General features: G+C 32.7%; 5 protein-coding genes across 5 annotated transcripts; 2 read left to right on the top strand and 3 right to left on the bottom strand.

The window, feature by feature from the left end:
• Positions 1 to 47: 47 nt before the first annotated feature.
• MONOS_9028 (uncharacterized protein) lies at positions 48 to 757 on the bottom strand (the record flags this gene model as incomplete). The annotated part of the gene is made up of 2 exons (XM_067879488.1): positions 48 to 320; positions 461 to 757. The coding sequence occupies 2 exons, from the start codon at positions 755 to 757 to the stop codon at positions 48 to 50; spliced, it is 570 nt and encodes a 189-aa protein (XP_067728500.1).
• A 38-nt stretch (positions 758 to 795) lies between these two features.
• On the bottom strand, positions 796 to 1,053 carry MONOS_9029 (uncharacterized protein; the record flags this gene model as incomplete). The annotated part of the gene is made up of 1 exon (XM_067879489.1): positions 796 to 1,053. The coding sequence occupies one exon, from the start codon at positions 1,051 to 1,053 to the stop codon at positions 796 to 798; it is 258 nt and encodes an 85-aa protein (XP_067728499.1).
• A 7,089-nt stretch (positions 1,054 to 8,142) lies between these two features.
• On the bottom strand, positions 8,143 to 8,979 carry MONOS_3339 (uncharacterized protein; the record flags this gene model as incomplete). Its single annotated transcript, XM_067873332.1, has 2 exons — positions 8,143 to 8,462; positions 8,553 to 8,979. 2 exons carry the CDS (start codon positions 8,977 to 8,979, stop codon positions 8,143 to 8,145), a joined length of 747 nt encoding a protein of 248 aa, XP_067728498.1.
• A 7,909-nt stretch (positions 8,980 to 16,888) lies between these two features.
• MONOS_3338 (uncharacterized protein) lies at positions 16,889 to 18,347 on the top strand (the record flags this gene model as incomplete). Its single annotated transcript, XM_067873331.1, has 2 exons — positions 16,889 to 16,903; positions 17,283 to 18,347. The coding sequence occupies 2 exons, from the start codon at positions 16,889 to 16,891 to the stop codon at positions 18,345 to 18,347; spliced, it is 1,080 nt and encodes a 359-aa protein (XP_067728497.1).
• Positions 18,348 to 21,029: 2,682 nt separating this feature from the next.
• MONOS_3337 (uncharacterized protein) lies at positions 21,030 to 21,752 on the top strand (the record flags this gene model as incomplete). The annotated part of the gene is made up of 2 exons (XM_067873330.1): positions 21,030 to 21,106; positions 21,254 to 21,752. 2 exons carry the CDS (start codon positions 21,030 to 21,032, stop codon positions 21,750 to 21,752), a joined length of 576 nt encoding a protein of 191 aa, XP_067728496.1.
• Positions 21,753 to 22,434: the final 682 nt, after the last annotated feature.

The raw sequence follows: 22,434 nt of genomic DNA, 5'->3' as shown, positions 1-22,434 counted from the left end.
TCCTTATTGTTCAGCTCCTTCTGCTTGCTTATCTTCTGCTCCGGAACTTATGACAGCACCATCTGCATCTTCATTTCATTCTTCATTTTGCTCATCTTCTCCCGTACAGTTGCATCTGCTCTTCCACCACCGCAAACACTCTTTCGCCTTCCGCTGTTTCCTTCTCCCACATCACTCACCTCGCTCTCCACTTTCACAACAACCATCTTCCTACTCGTGTCTGGCCCAAGCAAAAAAGCGATGCCATCCCTGATGATCTCTGTTAACTTCTCCTGACACTTTTCGCACAGCCCCAACGGCAGAATCAATGACTCCGAAGACTGAACCACCACATTATACACACAAATTAATGAAGAAGATATGGAAATTGTAACCCCCGACCAGCCAGTTTCCACTTTCCATCCATACTCACCACCCCTCCTTGCTGAGCCCATCACTTCTTCTCCTTCCCCTGCTTCACCTGCATCACCTCTGCATTGTGCTCCTCGCTCAGCTCCAAAATCTTCTTCTTCTTCAGGATTATTTCGTTCTTCTCCTGCAGCTGCTCTGCCAGCCCGCTCAACAGATTCGCCTCCTTTTCCTTTCCAACTTCTTCTTCTTTTCCTTCTTCCAGCACCGCTTGCGCAATCGCTGCTGGTGACAGAACCACATCTTCCATCTTCGAACACACTGACTCCAGCGCCTTTCCATCACTCCTCTTATCCATTTCGTACACTGCAATCCCTCGCCCAATCACTTTATCATCCAGCTTCACCATTGCAACCCACGAGTTCAATGATCGCAATACCAGAAGCGCTATCGCCATATCTGCAGCGACGGGTTATGCAGATCGTTGATTGACGGGAACGCAGTCACATCAACCGTTGCAAAAATCCTCTTGCACCACGACTTCGTTCCCGCTGACTCCGCAAGAGAAGGAAGCGTCTCCATCAGTAGAACAGAAACCATCGTCGAAAGCGTAACGATATAACCTTGCAGCGTCTGCAGCGACCAAGGAAATTGATTCTTTTGATTTGAATACACACGAGATGCTTCAGGCACCACAATCTGCATCCGTTATTCGATAACTTCTTTCGCTGCTACAAAAATGAATGAAGCTGCTGGAACCAACGCATCAAAAGGGATGAACGCTGGAGCCGATAATTATCCTGATGACTGCACATTTACAGCTGCCTTCTTTTCTTAACTTCTTTGCCTTCGCACTGCCAAAGCACATCTATGTTCTTCATAAATTGAAGAATCTAAAGAAAGTTCATATAAATGAAACAGCTGACTGAGCTATGAGTGATATAAAATGAAAAAACGTATGAGCCATTCATTATTTCTTTGTAATTGCATTCTTCAAACCAAATCATAGACTTTACATATCGATCATTAATAACTTTAGTTTTTGTATAAAAATACCTTGTTTTTCAATTGTATAACTTTTATTGAACAGAAATAAACATTTATTCATTTTTGTACGCTTCATATTAATTCTTCAATAGTGTCAAAGCTGAAAAATTGTTAAATTAAACATTCAAAAATCTCCGGATATAAAACAAATATAAAATAAATACGTTTGCAAATAGAGATTATATTGATAATAATAGTTATATCACACATATATATAAGTGAAACTAGTTTTATTGAAAAATTAGCATAGAAAAATTCAAGTTGAATACATTGCAGTTTTATTACTGCAAAAAATACAAATAAACTTCAATTATTGTTATATACAGATAATGTTAATGATTAAAACTTTTCAAGGAAAGAATCAAATGCTTATGTCTGAAAAAAAATGAATGAGAAAATTGAAGGAGTTATAATTACGGGAAACAAGAATTTGCCTTTGAGTTATTGTGGGATAGATCAGGCTAAAAAAAAGTGATTTTTCAAAAATTTTCACCCATATGTCTTAATTTTTTTGAAAAGTTCCTTCTGTATAATTTTCAAATAGAATAAAAATTTCATATTTCGGTCAAATTTTTGTTCCCAATCATGATAATTCACAAAAATGGAAATAATAACATTGTCAATATTTTGTTGACATGATAGCAAAATTTGGTGAGTGGAAACAAAAATTTGATCGAAATATGAAATTTTTATTCTATTTGAAAATTGAACAAAAGGAACTTTTCAAAAAATTTTAGACATATGTTCTTTTTTTATTTTCTAATTAATTTAAACTATTTTTGAATATTTCAATTTCATTTTTTCTCAATCATATTTGTTTTCACAATAGCAAAACATTAATTATCTATTTTGATCAAATTTTTGTTTTTAAAAAAAAATATCTCAAACAATGTGACTGAGAAATGCGATATTAGAATTGACTGTGACCTTCAAAAAGATAATAGAACCAAAAAATCAAACTTGAAATAGATATGATTGAGTCTGGAACAATTCTCATTTTCATGGGAGAATGATAATAAAAATATTGTATATTCAGAAAATTGCTGTTATCTTCATTTTAAATATTTTTTTTGAATGAATCAATCTCAACTTTTGAATGCATTGGAGTGTGTGGGAAGAAGAAATGCAATTTCTTAACATTTTGAATCGACAAAAAGAAAAGAAAACTTATTAATTATCGAAACTGCATACAAAGATATGATGAACCGATTTTGAAAATTCTTTCGACTCAAGGGCTTTTTGTGATCTTAAGTTGACATGTCAATTAGGATTTTTCCAGATGATTCACTATTTCATCGTGGGAAGGTTGAAGCAATTAATTCTTTGGGGGAGCAATTTTTCTTTCTTGTTTATTATCTTCATCATGGTTCACTCACAATGACGTCGTTGTTGGAGAAATAAAAATATGAAACACAAAGTTCGGTTGTTCGTCTATTTAACTCTCCAGCATAATCAATCAAACATCAACTGACAGAACTTTTTGTTTCTTTTCGTCCTGATAATTTGGAGGAGTTGAAAGATGTGGGAATTGATGTTGATTGTTCAATAATACCTACAAATACACTTTGAGGAATGTTTGAATATGGGGAAAAGAATTAATCAACAAAGCATCACATTTCCGGTATTAAAGCGGAGGAGGAAGAAAACCCCAAGGAGGGAACGGCTAGCACTTGAAGCTTTTTTCATACTGGATCAACTCATGTTTTTGCAATTTTCAAAGAACACTATTTGATCTTTGAACATTTGTAGAGAAGAGCAAAGATCTTAGCTGATTCAGTTTTTGTCTGAGCAAAACCGGAGCTGGAAACAATCTAAACAAAGTTTGTTTTTACTCTCGATTTTGACAATATTCGTGTTATTGTGGAAAGATTTTCTGGAAGACTCAAAACGCTCCTAACAGTCTTCAGAAAACCCTGGATATTTGATGAAGTGAAGGTTTGCAAACTATTTTAAACTATGAACGCTTCCTCTCATATATGCATATATTACACACTACACACACAAAGAATGTTGCTGAAGCAAATTCAAGATTTTTGAATGGAATGAAAAGCGAATATCTTCGAAAACAGGAAGCGAAGAGCAATGCAAATGAAAGATACCTAGCCAGATAAGGAAACAAACTTAATCCAAAAGATTCATTAACTCCCACAATTACGTCTTTAACTGCAGAATCAACAAGTTTTTTGAACACTTAAATACCCATATTGCATTTATTTTCTGATTTATTGACTTTTTTTCCTTCTCGTCGCCCATATTAATATTTAATTTTAATTCAGATAGCTCAGATGAGACATTCGCAATGTAAAAAGTCAAAGAAAAAAGAGAAAATGAACAAGAGAAAGTTATTATCCAAAGAGAGCAGCAGAGATCAGATTTGCTGAGTAGTGGAAGGGACGAGCACATTCAACCTCAAAATACTGATAATTCTTTGTCATGGTTTAAGCCAAATCAATTGAAATCTGTAAGCAAACTTTTTCCACCTTCCTCACAACAGTTTCCTTCAATTCCATCATCTTCCTCATCCGCTTCATCATCTTCAACACAAAATTCAACCAGAAAACCTAATCAAACACCCCTTCAGTTTTTTCTGAATTGTCAACATTAGAACTGTTTATTATTATTATTTTTCATCTTTTGTTCAGGCACCTCAAAAAATAATATAACAATGAACAGTTTTGAAACTTTTCATTTTTTTCTTGTAATATATAAAAAAGCAATAAATTTCTTCATAGAAAAAACTCTTGTTTTGTTGTTTTCATAAAAAAGCATTGCAAACATTATTGATATTCATATTTTTTTGTGAAAAACACTAAAATCGCAATTAACAACAAATGGAAAGCTTCAGAGTTATATGGGGAAAACATAATAACTTCGTTTTTAAATTAGAAAACTCTCACATCTTCAAAAAACGTAGACTTTAGAGATAAAAATGTCACAGAATCAGAGTGAAAGATGATAATCAAACATTTCATAAATGTATCGCTAATAAATTATAATTACTGATTCCAGCGTTTCAAAACTTTGATCATTGTCTTTCATAAGAAATTATAAAGAAATAAAAAATTATGATCAGATAAAAAAAATAAAAAAGAAAATATCTGAAGATCAAAAAAGATTGACAGAAAACCGTTTTGACAGACTCAAAACTGAAATAATTGATTAAATACGAATTTGCAATAACAATATGTATTGATAAGATAAATTCAGAAAAATTTAACTAGAACTTGATTTGACTGCGTCAAGTGGCATTAGATCGGTCAACATCCAATAAGATCGATCTAATGCCATTGAGACGCAGTCAAATTGGATGTGACTCAGTCACATCCGATGTTTTCAATTCTGGGTTTCAAGATCAAAGAATTTTCATAAAAAATTAAAATTAAAATTAATAAATTGCGTTCAATTTTATATCATTTTGATTGAATATAATGATTTTTCATGCTAAATAATTTTTTATTCTTTAAGTTTTTTAAAATTTATTGCAATTATTCGGAAAAACCTGGAAATTCTTATTATTTTTGTTTGAGAATGATTATTGGTGATTAATAAAAATGATATAAGTTAATTTCATTTCATTTTTCAATCTTGAGAACAAGTTTCATTTATTTTAAACATTTCGAAATATTTTTCTGAAAAAAGAAAAAATACAAAAAAAGAAGCTTTAGAATCATATCTTCTTTTCAATTTTTATTCGAAATGAAAAAATATCAAACAATGATTGATTAATAAACACACAACAGTTAAGAAAACACAAAAAAGTTAAATTTTTTATAAATATTAATAATTTACAAAAAAAAGAATATGAAAATGTTTTTTGTTCAAAATATAAACAAATTTGACTCAATTTCAACAGAAAAAAGTTAACAACTGAATCACAATTGCGAAATTTTAAAGTTTCAAAAAACCAGAATCAAAATAAGAAAACAACAAAAAAATAGTTAAATACTAAAAATACATAATTTAACAAACAACATATCAAAAAATAAACATCAACATGATTTTAAAGGTCAAAATATAAACAAAACAAAAAAATGAACGATCACAATTTGTGATCATAAAAATTACAATTTCGCCCTTGGTGAGATTGAGAGAAATTCGATAAAAATTAGCAAAATTCGATAAACCAGACAAAAATCGATTTGACTGAGTCACATTTTCGTGACTTAGTCAAATCAATCAAGTTATACTTGAACTAATACGAATTTTTTTAGTTATATCGTATTAATATTTTCTTTTTGGTACGAGAACGATCTCGTACCAACAAGATTGACACAATACCGATGTGATTTAATCACATTCATAACTTATTAATTTGGACGTTGTGATCGATCAATATTTATTGGTTTATTTTTATCAAAATGGAAATCTTTTTGATTAATTTGTATTTATAACAAAATGAAAAAATGTTTTTATAATTATTTTACAGAAACTTTTTGAAATTAACAAAATCATAAAAAAAACATTTAAGGAGAATAAATATCTTTTAAATTTTTTCATAAAAACAACATTATTGCATAATATTGATTCGTTTTCTAGTGTTTCATTTCACTATTTTCTTTTTTCTTTAAGTGTTTGTTGTTTTTTAAAAATTCCTGAAAAAAAAGTTGAAAAAGAATAAAATAACAAAAAACAAAATATTTTATTAATTTCTCATTTGATTTATTAACAAAAATATAAAAAAATTTTTTTTGAGTGTTGAGTAAAAAACAAACAACAAATGTGAAAACCAAAAAAATTTAGGATCCTTTACAAAAAACAAAAACTCATCAGTTATTCAATCAAATATTCTTTTGATAGTTAAAAAGAATAGATTACAGTTTGATTCACTTTAAAAATAAAACTTGTTAACACAAAAAACCGATACAACAAGTTCACTAAAAAACTGAATCAAACTTGAAAATAACTTAAAAATCGGTTGCGCATGCAAAAACAATCAATAATACAACAACAAATCAAAACATCAACGACGAACATGTTCTGGTAGTATTTGAAAGGAAAACAAAAAAAAAATGAATGATCAAAAGTTGTGATCATAAAAATAACTGTGTCGACCATAAAGAGATTGAGGAACATCCAATGAGATTGAGTCACATTCAAAAAGTCAGATAAAATTCGTATTTCTTCAATCAATTCAGTGCGGCAGGGAAAATTCGAACAAGTTCAACTATATATAAGGGGATGTAGATCAATTGGTAGATCGTTCGCTTAGCATGCGAGAGGCACTGGGATCAAAGCCCGGCATCTCCAAATTTTTCGACTTGTTTTTGCATTTATTATTCGAAATTTGATTTTCTGGTTTCAAGAAGAATGATGTTTTTATATTAATATTAAATCGAAGATAGCGTATCACCTTTTAGAAGATATCTTGAAACAACTTTTTATTATTATTATTATTATTATTATTATTATTATTATTATTATTTTTGAATAAATGAAATATTGATTTTTAATAACAAAAATTTTGAACAAGGCTTATAAACTGTGTTTCAAAACATCTTTAAATATTATTCTTCAATTTCTGAATAAATCAAAATTTCATATTTGTTTCAAATAATGAATGTGATCGACACATACAGATATCGCATAAAATACCGGACATCGCACAAAATGCCGGACAAGATCGATAACTCAATAACCGCAAGAGGAATAATTCTGACAATTTTCCTCAAAATATATCTCATCAATACATACTCATTTAAAATGTCAAACTTTCAAAACTTCCTCGTTTATGCTCAGAAAAAATTATTATTTATATCTCGGAGTAACTCAAAATCCTATTTCTCAGAGATTTTCATAATTATTATTTTCTGAGCATAAATAAAGCGGTTTTGAAAGTCTTGTATATCATGTGAGCTTTCATTGACGAGGTATGTTTTGAGGAAAATTGTCAGCATTATTCCTTTTGCAGTTGTTGTGAAATCGATCTTGTCCGGTATTTTGTGCGATGTCCGGTATTGTATGTGATATCTGAATTGTTTATTTTTCACAAATATTTTATAAATCAAATATGTTTAATTTGTTCTTTTTGATCTCAAAAAGTTGAGCTACAGTTCGAAATTTATTTATGAAATTGCCTGAAGTATTATATATCGCACCATATGGGGAAAGGATAGGAGTTGATAAGAACATGTTAATTGTTTTATTCTGAAATACACTCTTAATGAAATTTATTGTGGTTTTTCGATTATTCAATTCTTTGATTATTATAAGTTCTTTCCCTTTTTTGAACAGCTCTTATAATCTTGCAATTTAAAACTATCAAAGAGGGAAAACTACTCAAAGAGATTGTGATTTTGTTCAGATTTTCAAAATATCCAATACACTCCTCCAGATCTCGATTTAAGTGTTCATGGCAAACATCATTGAATTCCAAATTAGGATCTTTGAATATAAAAGAAATATGAACAATCTCTCATTGAACAATTAAAATCTTCATCAAGATAGATAAAAACATAGGAATCAGTGAATGAACCAATTCTATTTCCTCAACATAAAAGTGAATGAAAATCAACCTCTGAAATAAGAATTATTTCTCATTATCTGTTTATTTGTATTGTGATATTCTCGTTCACGAAAAAAATATTGATCAAGCCTCTGTTCGATTGTTGCTCTTGATTCTCCATCACTTTAATTGAAATTTCTTTATCTCCTGTGCATCTTGGTCTAAGCAAGGCATCTGATGTAATATTCCTTTCGCTTGCGAAGGCGTTCATCTCGATGTTCACGTCTGAGATTCTTTCTTGATGTTTAAGCGCTTTGCATGTGATCTCGTAATCTCCTGCACGCTGGAGTCTTGATAAGGAGTCCGCGGTCTCGTTCTTTACTCCCTGGAGGTGAACCGCTCCCATCTGAATGTTCCGTTCTCATGTCATTTGTCGTATTTTCCTTAGTAGAGAAAGGAGATTCGTTCCCTCTGCCCAGCGAGTGATGTCGAAGACCACTGTCGTGTTGTCTGATCTTGGCAAGATTGTGTGTATGTGGCGCCCAAGGATAAGTGGGAGGAAGTGCTTGAGGGACATTAAGACAGCCAACATCTCCTTGAAGTTGGAGGATTGGCTGAAAAAGGCCTTGTTGAAAGGTTGGTGAAAGTGAAACAAGTCTCCATTGATCCTTAGCGTGGAACCACAAGCCCGGGGTGCCGCATCCTTAGTAAGAACCGCCAGGGGGGCTGCGAATGATATCCATGGCCTTTGTTCCTTCTTGGTTAGTCTTTTCTTCCATCCATATATTTGTTTGATGATAGAGGGGTTGACTCTCATCGTCGCATTCCATCGTTCCTTCGTCACAGCTCTGTTGAGGGCCTGGTATAGTCTGTTCATTTGAAGCGAAGTGTCTCTCATGACGAACCGTGTTGCGCTGATAAGACCTCCAAACGATGCAAAGCTCCTGATCCGGACTTCCGCGTTTCTCCTTACAAGCCTCATCCACCGTTTGCACTCCTTCCTCAGAGACCTGCATCTCTCTTGTTCCAAGCTGACTGTACCTTTCTTCGTCCTCCTCATCTATCCCAGATAGTCGAATGTCTGTCTCGTCTGTAGCCTGCTCATGTCGAAGTTGACCAACAGTCCAAGCCTTCCAAGCCATGCGGTTATCTCTTTCGTTGCTGTCTGAAGCTTGTTTGGGTCTTGATGAAGCAGTTCGATATCGTCAAAGTGAGCTAGGCAGCGCAGGCCCCATCTTTTTCGTATTTACTGAGTGACCTTTCTCATAACGCGTGTGAAAATGCGGCGCGCGTCTTTGTAGCCGAAGGGCTTTCCTTTGAAATCGTATGTGTCCTCTCTGAATTTGACACTAATAAATGGGGTGAAGTCTTGGTGCACCGTGATAAGAAAGTGGGCTTGAGAAAGATCGATTGTAATCGCATGGTCATTTTTTTTGAAAAAGCTTCTTCAATGTTTTGTGATCTTCGGATTTGAAATTGATGTCTTTTTTTTCCTTTCACAAGTGACTGTCAAACAAATTCTATTTAAATAATAACATTCTTCTTAAGAATGATAAACTAATGATTTATATAACTTTCAAATTTATCTTTTATTTCAGAAAAAAAACGTTGTTGTTTTCCACCTCAAAAAACAAAAACGTTCGTTCATTTATTTTCTTTGCAAAACACAAATTTTTTCTTTTATTTATGAGAATAACAAAAAAACTTAAGCTCTTCATAGAGATAATTAAAAAAATATTATTATAACAACAAAAATTAATATATTCTAAAATAACCATCTCGATATTTTAAATTTCATTCACAAATTTTGTTAAAAAAATTAACTTCAAAAGAAACAAAATCATTCAATTTTGCAAAAAACGTATTCGAACAATATATTCAACATATCTATTATAAACGTTGTGTGATAAATTTTGTTTTCTTTGAAAATGGAAAATATATTTTCACCAAAATACCAAATTAAAATTAAAAATTGAAATTAAATATTTAACATTTGAATAAATATAATTTTTATTTTGTAAAAACAGTAATTATTTGAAAGACAACAGTAAACAGAATATATCTAGATTTTTATTAACATTTTTTATTCTTTTTTGACAAAAATGTATTTTTTCTTAGGCAAATATATTTTTGTTATAAATCAAAGTTAATGTTTTCCATTTCAATCCCTTTTCAAATTGAATATTTTTGAAAGATATTGTTGAAAACTGAAATGAATAATGGTAATTTATATTTATTCACATTTTTGAATTGAATAGAAAGTGTTTTGGATTAATAATATTAATATTTATAGTTTTTTTGAAAAATGTATTTTGTGTTGATATAAGTTTTAAAGTTGTATTTTTGTGATTATTGTTCGTGATTTGAATTATTGAGAATACTATTTTGATAATTGATCAAGTCAAAAAATGGAAGTAATTGTTTTTGAAATAAACAAAAATGTGGATATATATTTTTAATTATTTATTTTTTTGATAAGAAAATAAATAGTATTATTTAGTATGTTAAAAATGAAGTTTTTTATTGAAGATTTTTAAATTTGTGAAGGAAAAATGGATGAGCACTTTTTACTGAAAATTGAGTTTTTTTTTTTTTTTTTTTTTTTTTTTTATTTTTTTTTTTTTTTTTTTTTTTTTTTCGAAATATAGTTGAGAAAACTGAAGAACGTACCATTATTATTACATCTGTATTAAAATTCGAGGGAGCATTCTTTTGTTTTTTCATTAGTTCTACCTCTAAATGGAAGATGAAGATTCAAATGTGACCACATACTCTCAATGGTTTGTGAATGTACTGTTTCATCAGCTGGATCAGAAAAATGCTCTGAATGATTTATTCTGTAATGCGTATATTCACATTGTTTAATTCCACTATAAGCAGACCATTTATCGCTATAGATTTCTGCTGAGATGTCAATGTTTTTCTTAATGAAATATAATTATGTGTCTTCTTTTCTGTCAGGAACTAATTCAAGTCTCAATTTTTGTGATTTAACCTCCAATTTCCTTTCAACTGCACCCCACAACCACTGTTGCTCTTTCACTCTGCCTTCTCCATTTTTTTCTTTTATGAATCAATGTTTCATCCATTTCCACTTTTCTATTCTTTCCAATTTTTTTCAAAATCAAAAGATTCAAAATAATAACAAGAGTTACGTAATCTTTCCGAAAAACTTCAAAACTGCACTTTCTGAAATTTCTGTTTCAGCAACAATTTCATCAACGGAATGCTTGTACCAAAAATGATAAAACAGTGACATCGTGCAAAATGGTGATATTGAAATCAGAAAACAAAAATTCTTAATTCCAACTGAATTCTTATCCACATGAGGAACATTTAAAGATATAATAATCGCTTTTAGGCTTTTGAATGGTAAGATTCATCAATTTTTCACATTAACAGCATTTAAATGCCTTTTTAATACATCTCATCGATAACAATATGTCAAGAACTGGTATGTTATTTCCATTTGACATCATTTGTGATTCACTGACAACCAATTTTTTAAATCTCTTCTTTGCAAAATTTAATTTCCATTTTTAGTAAATTGAAAATAAAAATTAAAATTGAATAAAAATAAAAAATAATAAACAAAAATTGTCGGTTAATTCTTCAGTTATTATCATAGGAAAGTAAATAAAATACAATTTTGTCTGTAATATCGAAAAGATGGTTGTATACAATATGGAGGTAATTATTTCAAATATGGGTTTTTTTTTTTTTGATAAAGAGTCACTGCAAATTGAAAATCAAATAGATGGAGGTCAATAATAAAACTATTCCTCTATGACCTGACAAATCACTTGAAGTCTCGTCTGTCACAAAAAAAATTTTTTTTTAAAATAAATAAAATTGTATTTGATAAAAATAAAACAAATGATAGCGAAAACTTTTAAAGTCTTTTTGAAGCACTTTGTAAAAAATTTATTGACAGCATCTGTAATATTTTGTCGTTTTTTCTCTTATGTCAGTGACCGTCAGTGACTGTCAATGACAAATTGTGTCAAAAAATTAACTGTCTAAATTTTTTTGAAAACATTTTTTTGTTTTTTTACAAATAGAATAAAAATTTCATATTTCAATCAAAATTCTGTTTCCACAAACGAAACTACATTAGAATAGATGTTAAAACTTGATAATGCTATTTCATACTTTTCAGTGAAAATTCGTGAGTGGAAACAGAAATTTGATTGAAAAATGAAATTTTTATTTTAAATGTAATAAAACAAAAGGAACTTTTCAAAAAAAAATTGAACAATTTATTTATATATTTGCTGAGTTGCAAGTTGAAAATATCAGAAAGCATAAAGTTAAAAAAAGAAGTTAATTCGAAGGATTTGGAAAAACAAAGAAATAGATTGAATTCATTATCACCGACAACTTCATGTTCTTCAGTATTTCTTAATAACGATTCAGTATAGTTTTTATTTTTTGATTCATATTGATGTTTTATACTTTGAAAAAACAACATTTTCATCAACAACATACCATCATTAATTAATTTGTGAAGTTTTAGTGGAAAGATGTATCCCATACTCAAGTGCAACTACAAGTGAAAAAGATAATGAAAAGAAAAAAAAAATGCAGGTAAGAAACGAGAAGAAAGAAATAGAAAAGATAATGAAAATCAAAGAAAAACTGAAAATGAACTTCACGATCATGAAAACATTGAATTCACTTCTTTATGACATCTTCCCTCTTAATGGAAATCTACAAACATTCACAAAGCTTCATCATCAATTGATTTTCCATCACTTTTTGCTTATCAAAATCTTTCTCAACTCAACATTCTTCAACTCAATTATCTTTATCTTCACTATTGCTATCTTATTCGGTATCTTCATCAATATTCTCGCAACTGTCTTCTCTGCTTCAACCAAACATGCATAATTTTTAAAACTTCACTCTTCCTTCTCCTTTTTGTGTATTTCCTCCTCAAAATTGTTTCTGACAATTTTTTTTGATTTTTCCAGTTTCTTCATGTTCAATTTCCACTCGAAGCAAAACTTCTTCATCTCAAATTTAAGAAATATATTTTTGAAAAACGAAATCAGAAAGAAGCTAACCATTATGTAATTTTTAAAATCACAGATCTGGATTTTCATAGAGTTTAATAATTACGTATTATTCTTTTTGTTTTTGAAACCATGATTTTCGAGTTATTGTTTAATGAAACAAGTTTGTTGGAGCCTGTCTCGCTTTCGGCGTTCGCTCGGACTCGTCTTCACCTTTGTGTGGAGTTTATCTCTCAATTAAGCATTATTCCGAACAGAATAGAAATAATTGATTTATTTGAACAATTTTTTTTGTGGGAATTTTTTGATAAAAAATCATCCATATGTTAATAGAATTTGTAATTCGTGCTTTGTACGCATTTCATCACACAAATGGGACAATGTATTTGTCTTCAGGAATTATCATTGAATAATTATGCATCGAAGATGAACTGTTTGTGATCAAAAAATTTAAAAAAAATGGGTTTATTTTTTGAAATACATGTGATGTCACACAACATAATGTTATCATATCAATGGCGTTTGCTTTCAAAAATGAAAATCAAATTTATTTGAAATCTATTAAAGATTAATAGTGTTATAAGTGAATCAATTATTTCGTGCTTTGTGCATAAAAAGCTTGAAAGTCCATATTTTCCTCCAATTTATATAGAAATGTGATTATATTTCACTTTCTATATTCAAATATAAAAAAATTTGTTTAAGTTGAAAAATATAAAAATTGATCACATCGTTCCGTATAAATGTGATTTTTATCAATGAAAACATCATTAGAATATTTTTTGTCAATAAAGCTTCTTTCGTGAAAATTGCTTGAATGTTACATGTTTTTAATTGCAAAACTAACAAATTATAAACGTAGCGGAATTTCAAAAATCGGTGTTTCATAAAGGTTTCATGATTGAAAAGTGATTTGTGTAAATTGAAGTAGGAATAGTGAAATATTATTAAGAAATATCAAAAGGCAACATGAAAATATTCCGTTTAATTGTTTATTGTGAACAATTAATTATCTTCATATTCTGAAGCATCCATTCCATCCCCAGCCCCTAATTCATCATCCTCCATTTCACTTTCGTCATTAACGACAAGAATATCATTCGCATCTGGAACTTCTTCGTCAATTTCTTAGATTTCTTTTTGATCAGAAATAATAATGGGCTGATTTTTAGGCTGAAATCAAATTTATTCAGAAAAAAGATCTTCGAAATTAACGTGTAAGTTGCGTTGAACAAGCCACATTGATGAACAAACTGCAAAAAATGTTTTTCTGATGCCATGGCAAAGGAAAAAATACCCTTAATAACTCCAGAGTCCTTTCACAGTATTCGTGTACGCCTTTGTTATTGGATCGACTATATTTCTTTTGTGACAAACAGTCAAGTGCTTGTATCTACATTTTCCGAGGCAAGAATAACTTTTCCATTCATCACAATAAATGGTTGCACCTGTGAAAATCCATTTTTTTAATTATCGGGATTAATGTTTCTTTAGAACGATCGGGCACAATCATTACGAAATTCCTCCCTGCGCCTCCACCTTCTTTTCTTTCCACTGAACCGAATGTCCACAAAAGATCCTTTTTTTCCTCTCGAAAATTTCCTCCTCCTCCATACTGCCTCTTTTATTTCCACCACTTTTCCAAGCCCTCCAATTTTCTTTATCGATTGATTCCATATCCTTGTGCAAACTACTCTTATGACGCTTTTCCAATAACCAATTGTATAGAAAGACACGTCTGTTAACATTTTAATATGTTTTGAAGCTAATCCAATCCAACAGAATAAAATAACAATCATAATTTTATGAAAAGGTCATTTGCTTTAGCTGAATACAGTTCCGTGCAAAACTCATCGTTTAATTCGGCAAGATGAACAATGGAAATTTATAAAACTATTTCGTTCGCTATTCATTTTCACATCTTTCCTGCATTATGAACATTTTTTCTGTTTATTCGAAAAAGCTTTTTCAAAAAACCATTTCCAAGCTCTATCAGTTTCATGAAATATGTTGGACAAAGCAGCAACAGAAATTTTTTTTCTCTATAGCTTCAGTAAATTGCATCACAAGAAAGATCAAAACCCATTAACATGTGAAAAACGAATATTTCATATATAAATATATATGAATATGAAAAATGAATTTTTTCAACGAAAAACAATATTATAAACAATCAATGTTTAACTTTGGTGTATTTTGAATACAAAAATATCTATATTAAATTTCAGCTATATTTTCAATATGCCGCAATATGTAGCTTTGACGCATCTGTGGATAATCAGAAAGCACATTTTTCTATTAAATTTTCTGTTGGATGAAGAAGGTTCCCAAAGGTGAGTGCTTGTGATCACACTTAGGAAATTAAAATGCATAAGGAAAATGCATGTATCTTTCATTCAATATTATTTTTATTCTATATCAATTTCATTTTCAACAAAATTGGCGATTACAATCTCCTTTTCTGATAATTGAACATTTTTTCATTCAATTATTGGAAATTGAAGTCTATTTGTTGTTCTTCAGCGAATTTCTTCATTTTCAATGAAAGATTGGAACAATTTAATTTTATTTCTTTTTTTGATGTTACGTTTATGTTGTTTTTGGAATTTCAAAAAATCTATAAATATTCATTTAATATTTTGTAATTTGATAAAAAATTCACATAATAACAATTGAAAACAGTTAATAATCAAAAGATCAGTTTTTTTTCAATTTTTCCATAATTTTGAAGCAATGTTAAACTTGAGCAAAATTTGTTCCTATGTTGTTAAGAATTGTTCTTCTAAGTTATTAAATGTTATTCGAAGAATTGGGAAATTGAATGATCCACGATCAGATAAATTACTCAACAAAAAATTGTACAATTTGAAAATAGAGACTTTCTTGATTATTAGACAAAGAATTTCTTATTACTACAATTATTTTGTATCATCCACAAAACAAATAATTCAATGTTTCTCTTTCCGAATGAAATCAAAACTAATAAAACAGAAAATTAATAAACAAAAGAAATTAAACAAACAAACATTAGTCATAAATAAATATTTGTCAAGGAAGTGTTATTTTGTAAAAAAAAATGTTCTTTCGAAATAATTATGTGATAACGCAAATGATGTTGAAACTATGATTGAACAAAACCGTGATAATTGAAAATCAACAACAGCAATTGCAACAAAGAACTGAAAAAATAGATGACGTTATATTTTCATGATTAAACACAAAATTTTCGCTGCGTTTGAATTCACAAATGCAAAAACCTTTCTTTCTCATTATGCGAAGACAAATTGACACACATTACTTATTTAAAAGTTGATATTGGTTTCTGTATGTATAATAATTTTTTTATTTTTTAATGTTTTGCTTTTTTTCTCCAAAAAAACAATATATTTAATCGATCAAACTTATTTTTATCATATATGAATGAAAAAAGTCAAGGATCAAAAAGAAATAAAAAGAAATATGGAAATATTAATGTGGAAAAAATTTCTATTTATTAAATAAGAAGCGAAATTATTTATTATGCATGAAATGAGATATTAAAAATCCAAATTGTCAAGATGGCTTATTTCGGAAATGCGTAGACAAAAACAGTTCGTTTTTGAATTAATTCTTTACATTCGATGTTCACAACCTTGTTTTGTTGATTTTCTCTCTTCTGAGGAAGTGCAATAAATAAATATTTACTGCAATGACATCTGCTCATGGCAACATACGGTTGACCATGAGAATAAACTGGGTTTGGAAGATACAACCCAACGTGTGAAAAAGATTGCCCTTGCGCTTTGTTAATGGTCATAGCAAAAGAAACCCGAACCGGGATCTGCAGGCGTTTGAGACAAAATGGCAGCGTCCTGCCTCTGGTTGTTATCAGTATTGGAGCAAGAATTACAGAAGAATATGTATCAAATGAATTCGAAATTGGATTGCATCTAAAACACTGCTTCCCCAGCTGCTCCACTATTAGTTTTGTTCCGTTGCAAAGTCCGTTTGCGAGGTCCAAATTTCTGAGTAGAATAACAATTGCACCGACCTTTAAATGAAGCTGGAGAGGGTATAGGTCTGAATTGTACCATTTTTTCTGCTTTGTTTTGGAAATTTTGAATTCAAAATTGTGAAATATCATAATTTTCTATTGCCTAAATCGATCGGAATAATAAAAAAAATAGCTTCACTTTATTATTTCGATTTTTTTGTATTGATCACATATCCCATAATAATATTAATATTTTTCACGATATTTTGATCAAAACCACAAAAATACATTTTGTTTTCCGATATTTCACAATTTGATATGTTTTTTGAAAAACAGAACAAATCTCGATATATTTTTTACAGTTTGTCAGTTTTCTTTTTATCTTTAAGTATTTTTTGAATTTGTGTTGTTAATAATTAAAAAGGACTAGTATCAAATACAAACATAATTGATTTAGATTTTGCATCAATTTCCTAATCAATATTCTGCGGAATCTGAAAAAGAAGCGCCGGGTGTTCTTTCTTCTGAATCAGACAATGCACAGCAATCAGCGCCAAATTCTTGCGAAGCAAATGAAGGAGATGAAACAGCACAAGAAGAGAATCACTTTTCAACTGACGCTTCAATTAGCTCATCTTCTTCTACTTCAGATCCAACAGGCTCTTCGGACTCCTCTCATTCCTCTTATTCCTCCGACCAGCCACAAACACCCAAACTAGACAAACAAAACATTCAGGAGCAGAAAAAGCGTTTTAGTGCATTTTCTGCTCTGCACCAGAAAAATACTTCGGATGTGCAGCGGCAGAGCAGCAAGCTCAAATCCACGAGCGATCCGGACTACCACTTCCCTCCTGCTGCCCTCACCAGCGAGGAAAACCTGGTTGCGATGCTGTTCCTGTCTCACTTGATGCAGCAGCCTTCATTCTTGCACACGGTTGTGCTTATGAACCAGACAGATGAGTTTGACATATCAGATAAAGAATTAATTCCGTTTGCTTCGCTTTCATCATCAATGACACATTCCTCTGCAGCCACTTCTTCAGCTACTTCTTCAGCTTCTTGTTCTTCCAGTACACACAACAAAACTTTTCAGCCTGGAATACTCTTCCCGATATCACTAATTCTTCACCACTTGTCTGAGATGCTCGAAAACTGCTGTTCCATCAGTCATGTTTCTGTCTTGCAGCTCGTCAAACTCTTTCCTTTGCATGCTCTGTATGACCTCACCCATTGCGATTGTATACTCCTCCTTCCAATCACCTCGGTGATGCTCGCAATTGCCTCATCGCTTTTCTCTGTCCCTGCAATATCTTCATACTTCCTCGACTCAAATATGGAGTTAAGACTTCTGTCTCTTCTCGAAGCAACGCAAACGGACAGGCAAAGCAAGAAGATAATCAACACAGCTTTCAGCGGATCCTCGTCAACTGTATATACTGAAACGAGTCATACAGGAAAAGACTGCATTCTTTATGCGCTAACCACTCCAATAATCACAGATGCATATTCCATCATTTGCTAGCTGCTGAATGCTCTGATGAAATATCAGAGAGACATGTCAAATGGCTTGACAACTAAAAACTCAGAGTCACTTCCATCTCTTTCTGACCGTTCCAACGCCATCAGGGAACAATCGAATTGATCTAAAGTTGAAGACGTGTGACTGTCTCCGTCTGCTTCACTTTCCAAAGTGTCATCGTTCCAGCGCTCCTATTCATCAACATCAAACTCATCTGGACCTGTACAAGAGCCCCCTATTCCACACTTTTCATCATCATCATTTTCTTCTTCTTCAATTCAAACTGCACTATCAACATTTCCCCTTATTATTGGTTATGCAGTCATTTCACCTCCTCCTCCTTCTCCTCCTTCTCCTCCTCCTTCCATCACTGATTTATCTTCCCAAGTTCAAACCAATCTTTTCTTTCGTTCACGCACTGATCAAAGAAGCTCACTTTTCAGCTCTGTCTTTCTCAACGATCGCCTTGTTCGTGCTGTCCTTCCAATTGTTTGCCTTCTTTTTGCAGCTATTCAAAACAATGCTCCTTCCAGAACTGCTTCGTGCGCCATGATTTCATCCTTCCAAGCGCAATTGAATGCTACACGTGAACTCGATTCCTCGTTTTTCTTTGATTCCTCTCCGTCTTCGCAGTTCATTTAGCTTGTGTCTGCTTCTCTTTACATCCTCACCACACTCTTGACTCCAGTTGAGTCCACAAGAGCAGTCGCCACGACTCTCACACGCCTTTTCATGGACAATCCAGTTGATTGCATCCATTTCTTTGTCTTTGCAGAACAACTGCTGGGTGTGGGGAAGGAGAAAAAGAAAGAGGAAAACGAAGAAAGCTCATAAAAAGAGAAAACTTATCAGCTGAATCCATCGGCAACTCCTGCTTTTTCACTGCTTGCTCCACCACCTGTGTCAGAGACAACCAAAAAGGCTTCTCCATTCTCCCTCTCTTTCCTCTCAGATATTCCTTCGCTTGAGCCGCCTTCCTCATCCTCTACTTCTTCTCTGCTTCTTCTAATGTTCGGCTCTTCCTTTGTGCGATGCTGCTACACTCTCTTATTCTCTACGCTTCCTCACAAAGATCTCCATTCGTTCTGCATTGAGCTTGCTCTTCCCACTCTTTGTCATCTACTCTTTGCTCCGCCAACACTCACGCCACTCTTGTCGTTCTCCGCGCTGCCAATGAGCCTTACACTCAGAGGGCGAATTTCACACTGGGACAGTTTATATCTGGAGGAGTGCAAACGCTCAATGACTTCAGGCTGTGCATCGATGGTTTCGCCGTCTGTTCAGAGCACTTTGAAAGAAAAGCTAGCAAAGTCAACAGCACAAACAGAAAATCAGACACAAAGCGAGAAAATTGCACAGCCATTGATTAGCATCCCATCACCAGACATCATCGTGCCATCATCTGTGTCTTCGTTTATGCCAATTGGTGCATCGCAGGCTTCAAATGCGAATCGGTCTCTTCAAACATCTTTGGTGTCTGTTGATCCCAGTTCATCTGTTCAGCATTCAACTTTGTCATCACAATCGTCGTCGTCCTCTTATTACAACCGGACTGGAGCGCCGTTGACTCCCACGCTGAACTTCATGTTTTCTTCATCCTGTTTCCATTCTGTGCTATTTTATCCGCTCCATTCGACAATTTCTGATCTTCTCACCACATTCTCCACAATCGACATGCAAGTGCGTTCTGCCTATCTGTTTATCACTCTTCTCTCTTCTTCGATTTCTCTCCTCAATTTGTTCCGCTCAACACCTGCTCAGTCGCCTCCTTCAAACCCTGCTGCAATGTGGATGTTCCATCGGCAGTTGGTTGAACAAGAACTCAGAAAAAGGAAGAGAGCTGTGATGGAAGAGCGAGACAGACTGAATCAGCTGGATGATGACAGCGACGATGAGGCTGAAGAGGAAGAGGAAGAAGAAGAGACAGATAAAGGATCGACAGGAAAGCATCTTGTTCTTGCAATGCAGAATATGATTGGGGGGATTGCTGATTTAACAACCGATGCGTTATCAGCAGTGGCAAACAAAGCAGCTAAGTTAACATCAGCCATCGGGGGCATGTTTTCGTTTCTCGGTGGAAAGAAGAATAAAGATGATGAAAATACAGATGATGAATCAGATGAAGGAAGCGAAGAAGAAAGAGAAGAAATTGAAACTGAAGCCAAAGGAAAAGAAGACAAAAGGCAGAAAATTTCAGAAACTCAGTCAACAGCCAATGAAGAGCAAGCATCACATGAGGCAAATGAATCTTCAAGTGATTCACAGATTGTTGCTGCAAATAATACTTTGCAGTCTCCTTCAAGCACATCTCAATCCATTCCAAAATCTCCCTTGAAAGAAAAGGGAGCAGCATCTTGTTCCACTTCCTCTCTTTCTCTTTCTGCTTCTCTGCCTTTATTCCTCCTTCCTTCCTTTGTCTATCGTGCAGATGGTATTGTTGTCCTCTGTATTCATCTGCTCACTCGAATAGCTTCTGTTGATTTCAGCCTGCTTCCACAGTCTCCTTCTAGAAAGTTGTATTCACATGATTCACGTAGCGATGATAGCGCATTGAGTCTTATTCACAAAGTGCTCATAACAAAATCATCTGAGCACACTTTTTCACCAAGTCAGCAAATTTCGAGTGAAACTATTTCTGGGCAATCAGATAAGCACAACAACCAAGAGTTTCCGTTCACCTCTCTTATGGCAGTCAGAAATTCGAAGAGATCTGCATCTTCTAATACTCCTTCTCCTCAAAAGGATGCTGTGTCACTTGTTCTGTCTGCAATGGAAATTAATGCAAGAAGATGAAGTGAAAGAGATAATTCGAATGATTCCACAATCGATTATGAGAATAATGATTATCCTTCTGATTTATTCACAACTCGAACTCATCAATCAAATAACGCTTCCCAAAATCCATTCAGTGAATTGAATTCTGATGGAGCATCTTCACTTGTCCAAGTTGTCCAAAAGCTTTTCAATCCGCCTCTTTCTTCTTCCCCCATCACTTTCATCACCTCCTGTCCATTCAACCAGGCAGGCCCGCTTCCTCTGAGGCAGAACGTGTCCATCTGGTCAGCTTCCTTCGACTTCCTCACGTCGCTCGAAAAGAGCATCCTCAGCAGCTCCACGCTGGGAATGTCACAGCACACAGACGTTGTCGCCCAGCTGGCAGTCAACGAGGCAGCAAACGGAGGCAGCTCGCAGTTCTGCTTTGAGGAGACGTGCGTCGGCTTGGAGATGATGAATGTGCTGTCCACATTTGCATACGTGCCTCCTTCGTCTGCACTATCTCTGCGTCTCCTCCGCCGCGTCGCTTACATTTTGGAGGGAGATCCAGAAAAGTCTCTTTTCACTTCGTTCTCTTCCAGCGAACTGCTGCCATCTTATGTTTATTCTTCCACGTTTAGCAAACAGCATTGATGCAAACTTGGATAGTGCTTTTTCTATGAGCAATGACGAACTTATTCAGGCAAATCGTCGGATAATATAAATCTCTCATTAATTTTCGTTCATTAAAAAAAACCCCTTCATCATTATTATATAAATTTTCAAATATAGAAATAAATGAAATTATGTTTGATCTTCAGAGAATTGTGAAAGATCTATTAATTGTGAAGTGAAAAAAAAAGAAGCATGTTGTGGTCGTTGATGATTTTTTTCAACTTTTGTGGGTTTTGTTACGGAAGAGTTATTGGCTTATTTGGTGAACCAATTGTTTTATTCTTCATTCAGCTCCTGAGAAGTTTAAATTGAGAGGATTGTTTTATTTGCTTCTTTTTTTTTTGAAACTTTTTTCTGAAGCCTTTTGACGTTGATGAACATAATATAGAGTCCATTCTTTATATAACTCTGATTCTTCTGTTTGAACATGTCTTGTTATCAAAGAGTTATACATGTTCATCTTTGTTGTTTGTGATAGTTCTTTCATTTCTTTCCTTTTCATCATTTGATCCTTGGATATTTCATCTGCATTTTGGTGATTGGACTTTCCTTCAAACTTCTTATGTTCATCTTCTTCAACGTGTTCATTTTCTTCGTGCTGAAAATCATAATGTCCGTTAAGTTCGTGCAGGTTGTAGTTCAGGTCATTCATTTTCTTTTT

This window comes from Monocercomonoides exilis (assembly GCF_001643675.1).
Source record: "Monocercomonoides exilis strain PA203 chromosome Unknown scaffold19-1596985, whole genome shotgun sequence".
NCBI lineage: Eukaryota > Preaxostyla > Oxymonadida > Polymastigidae > Monocercomonoides > Monocercomonoides exilis.
The sequence above is the reverse complement of the archived record's forward strand: the minus strand, read 5'-3'. Positions and strand labels throughout refer to the sequence as shown.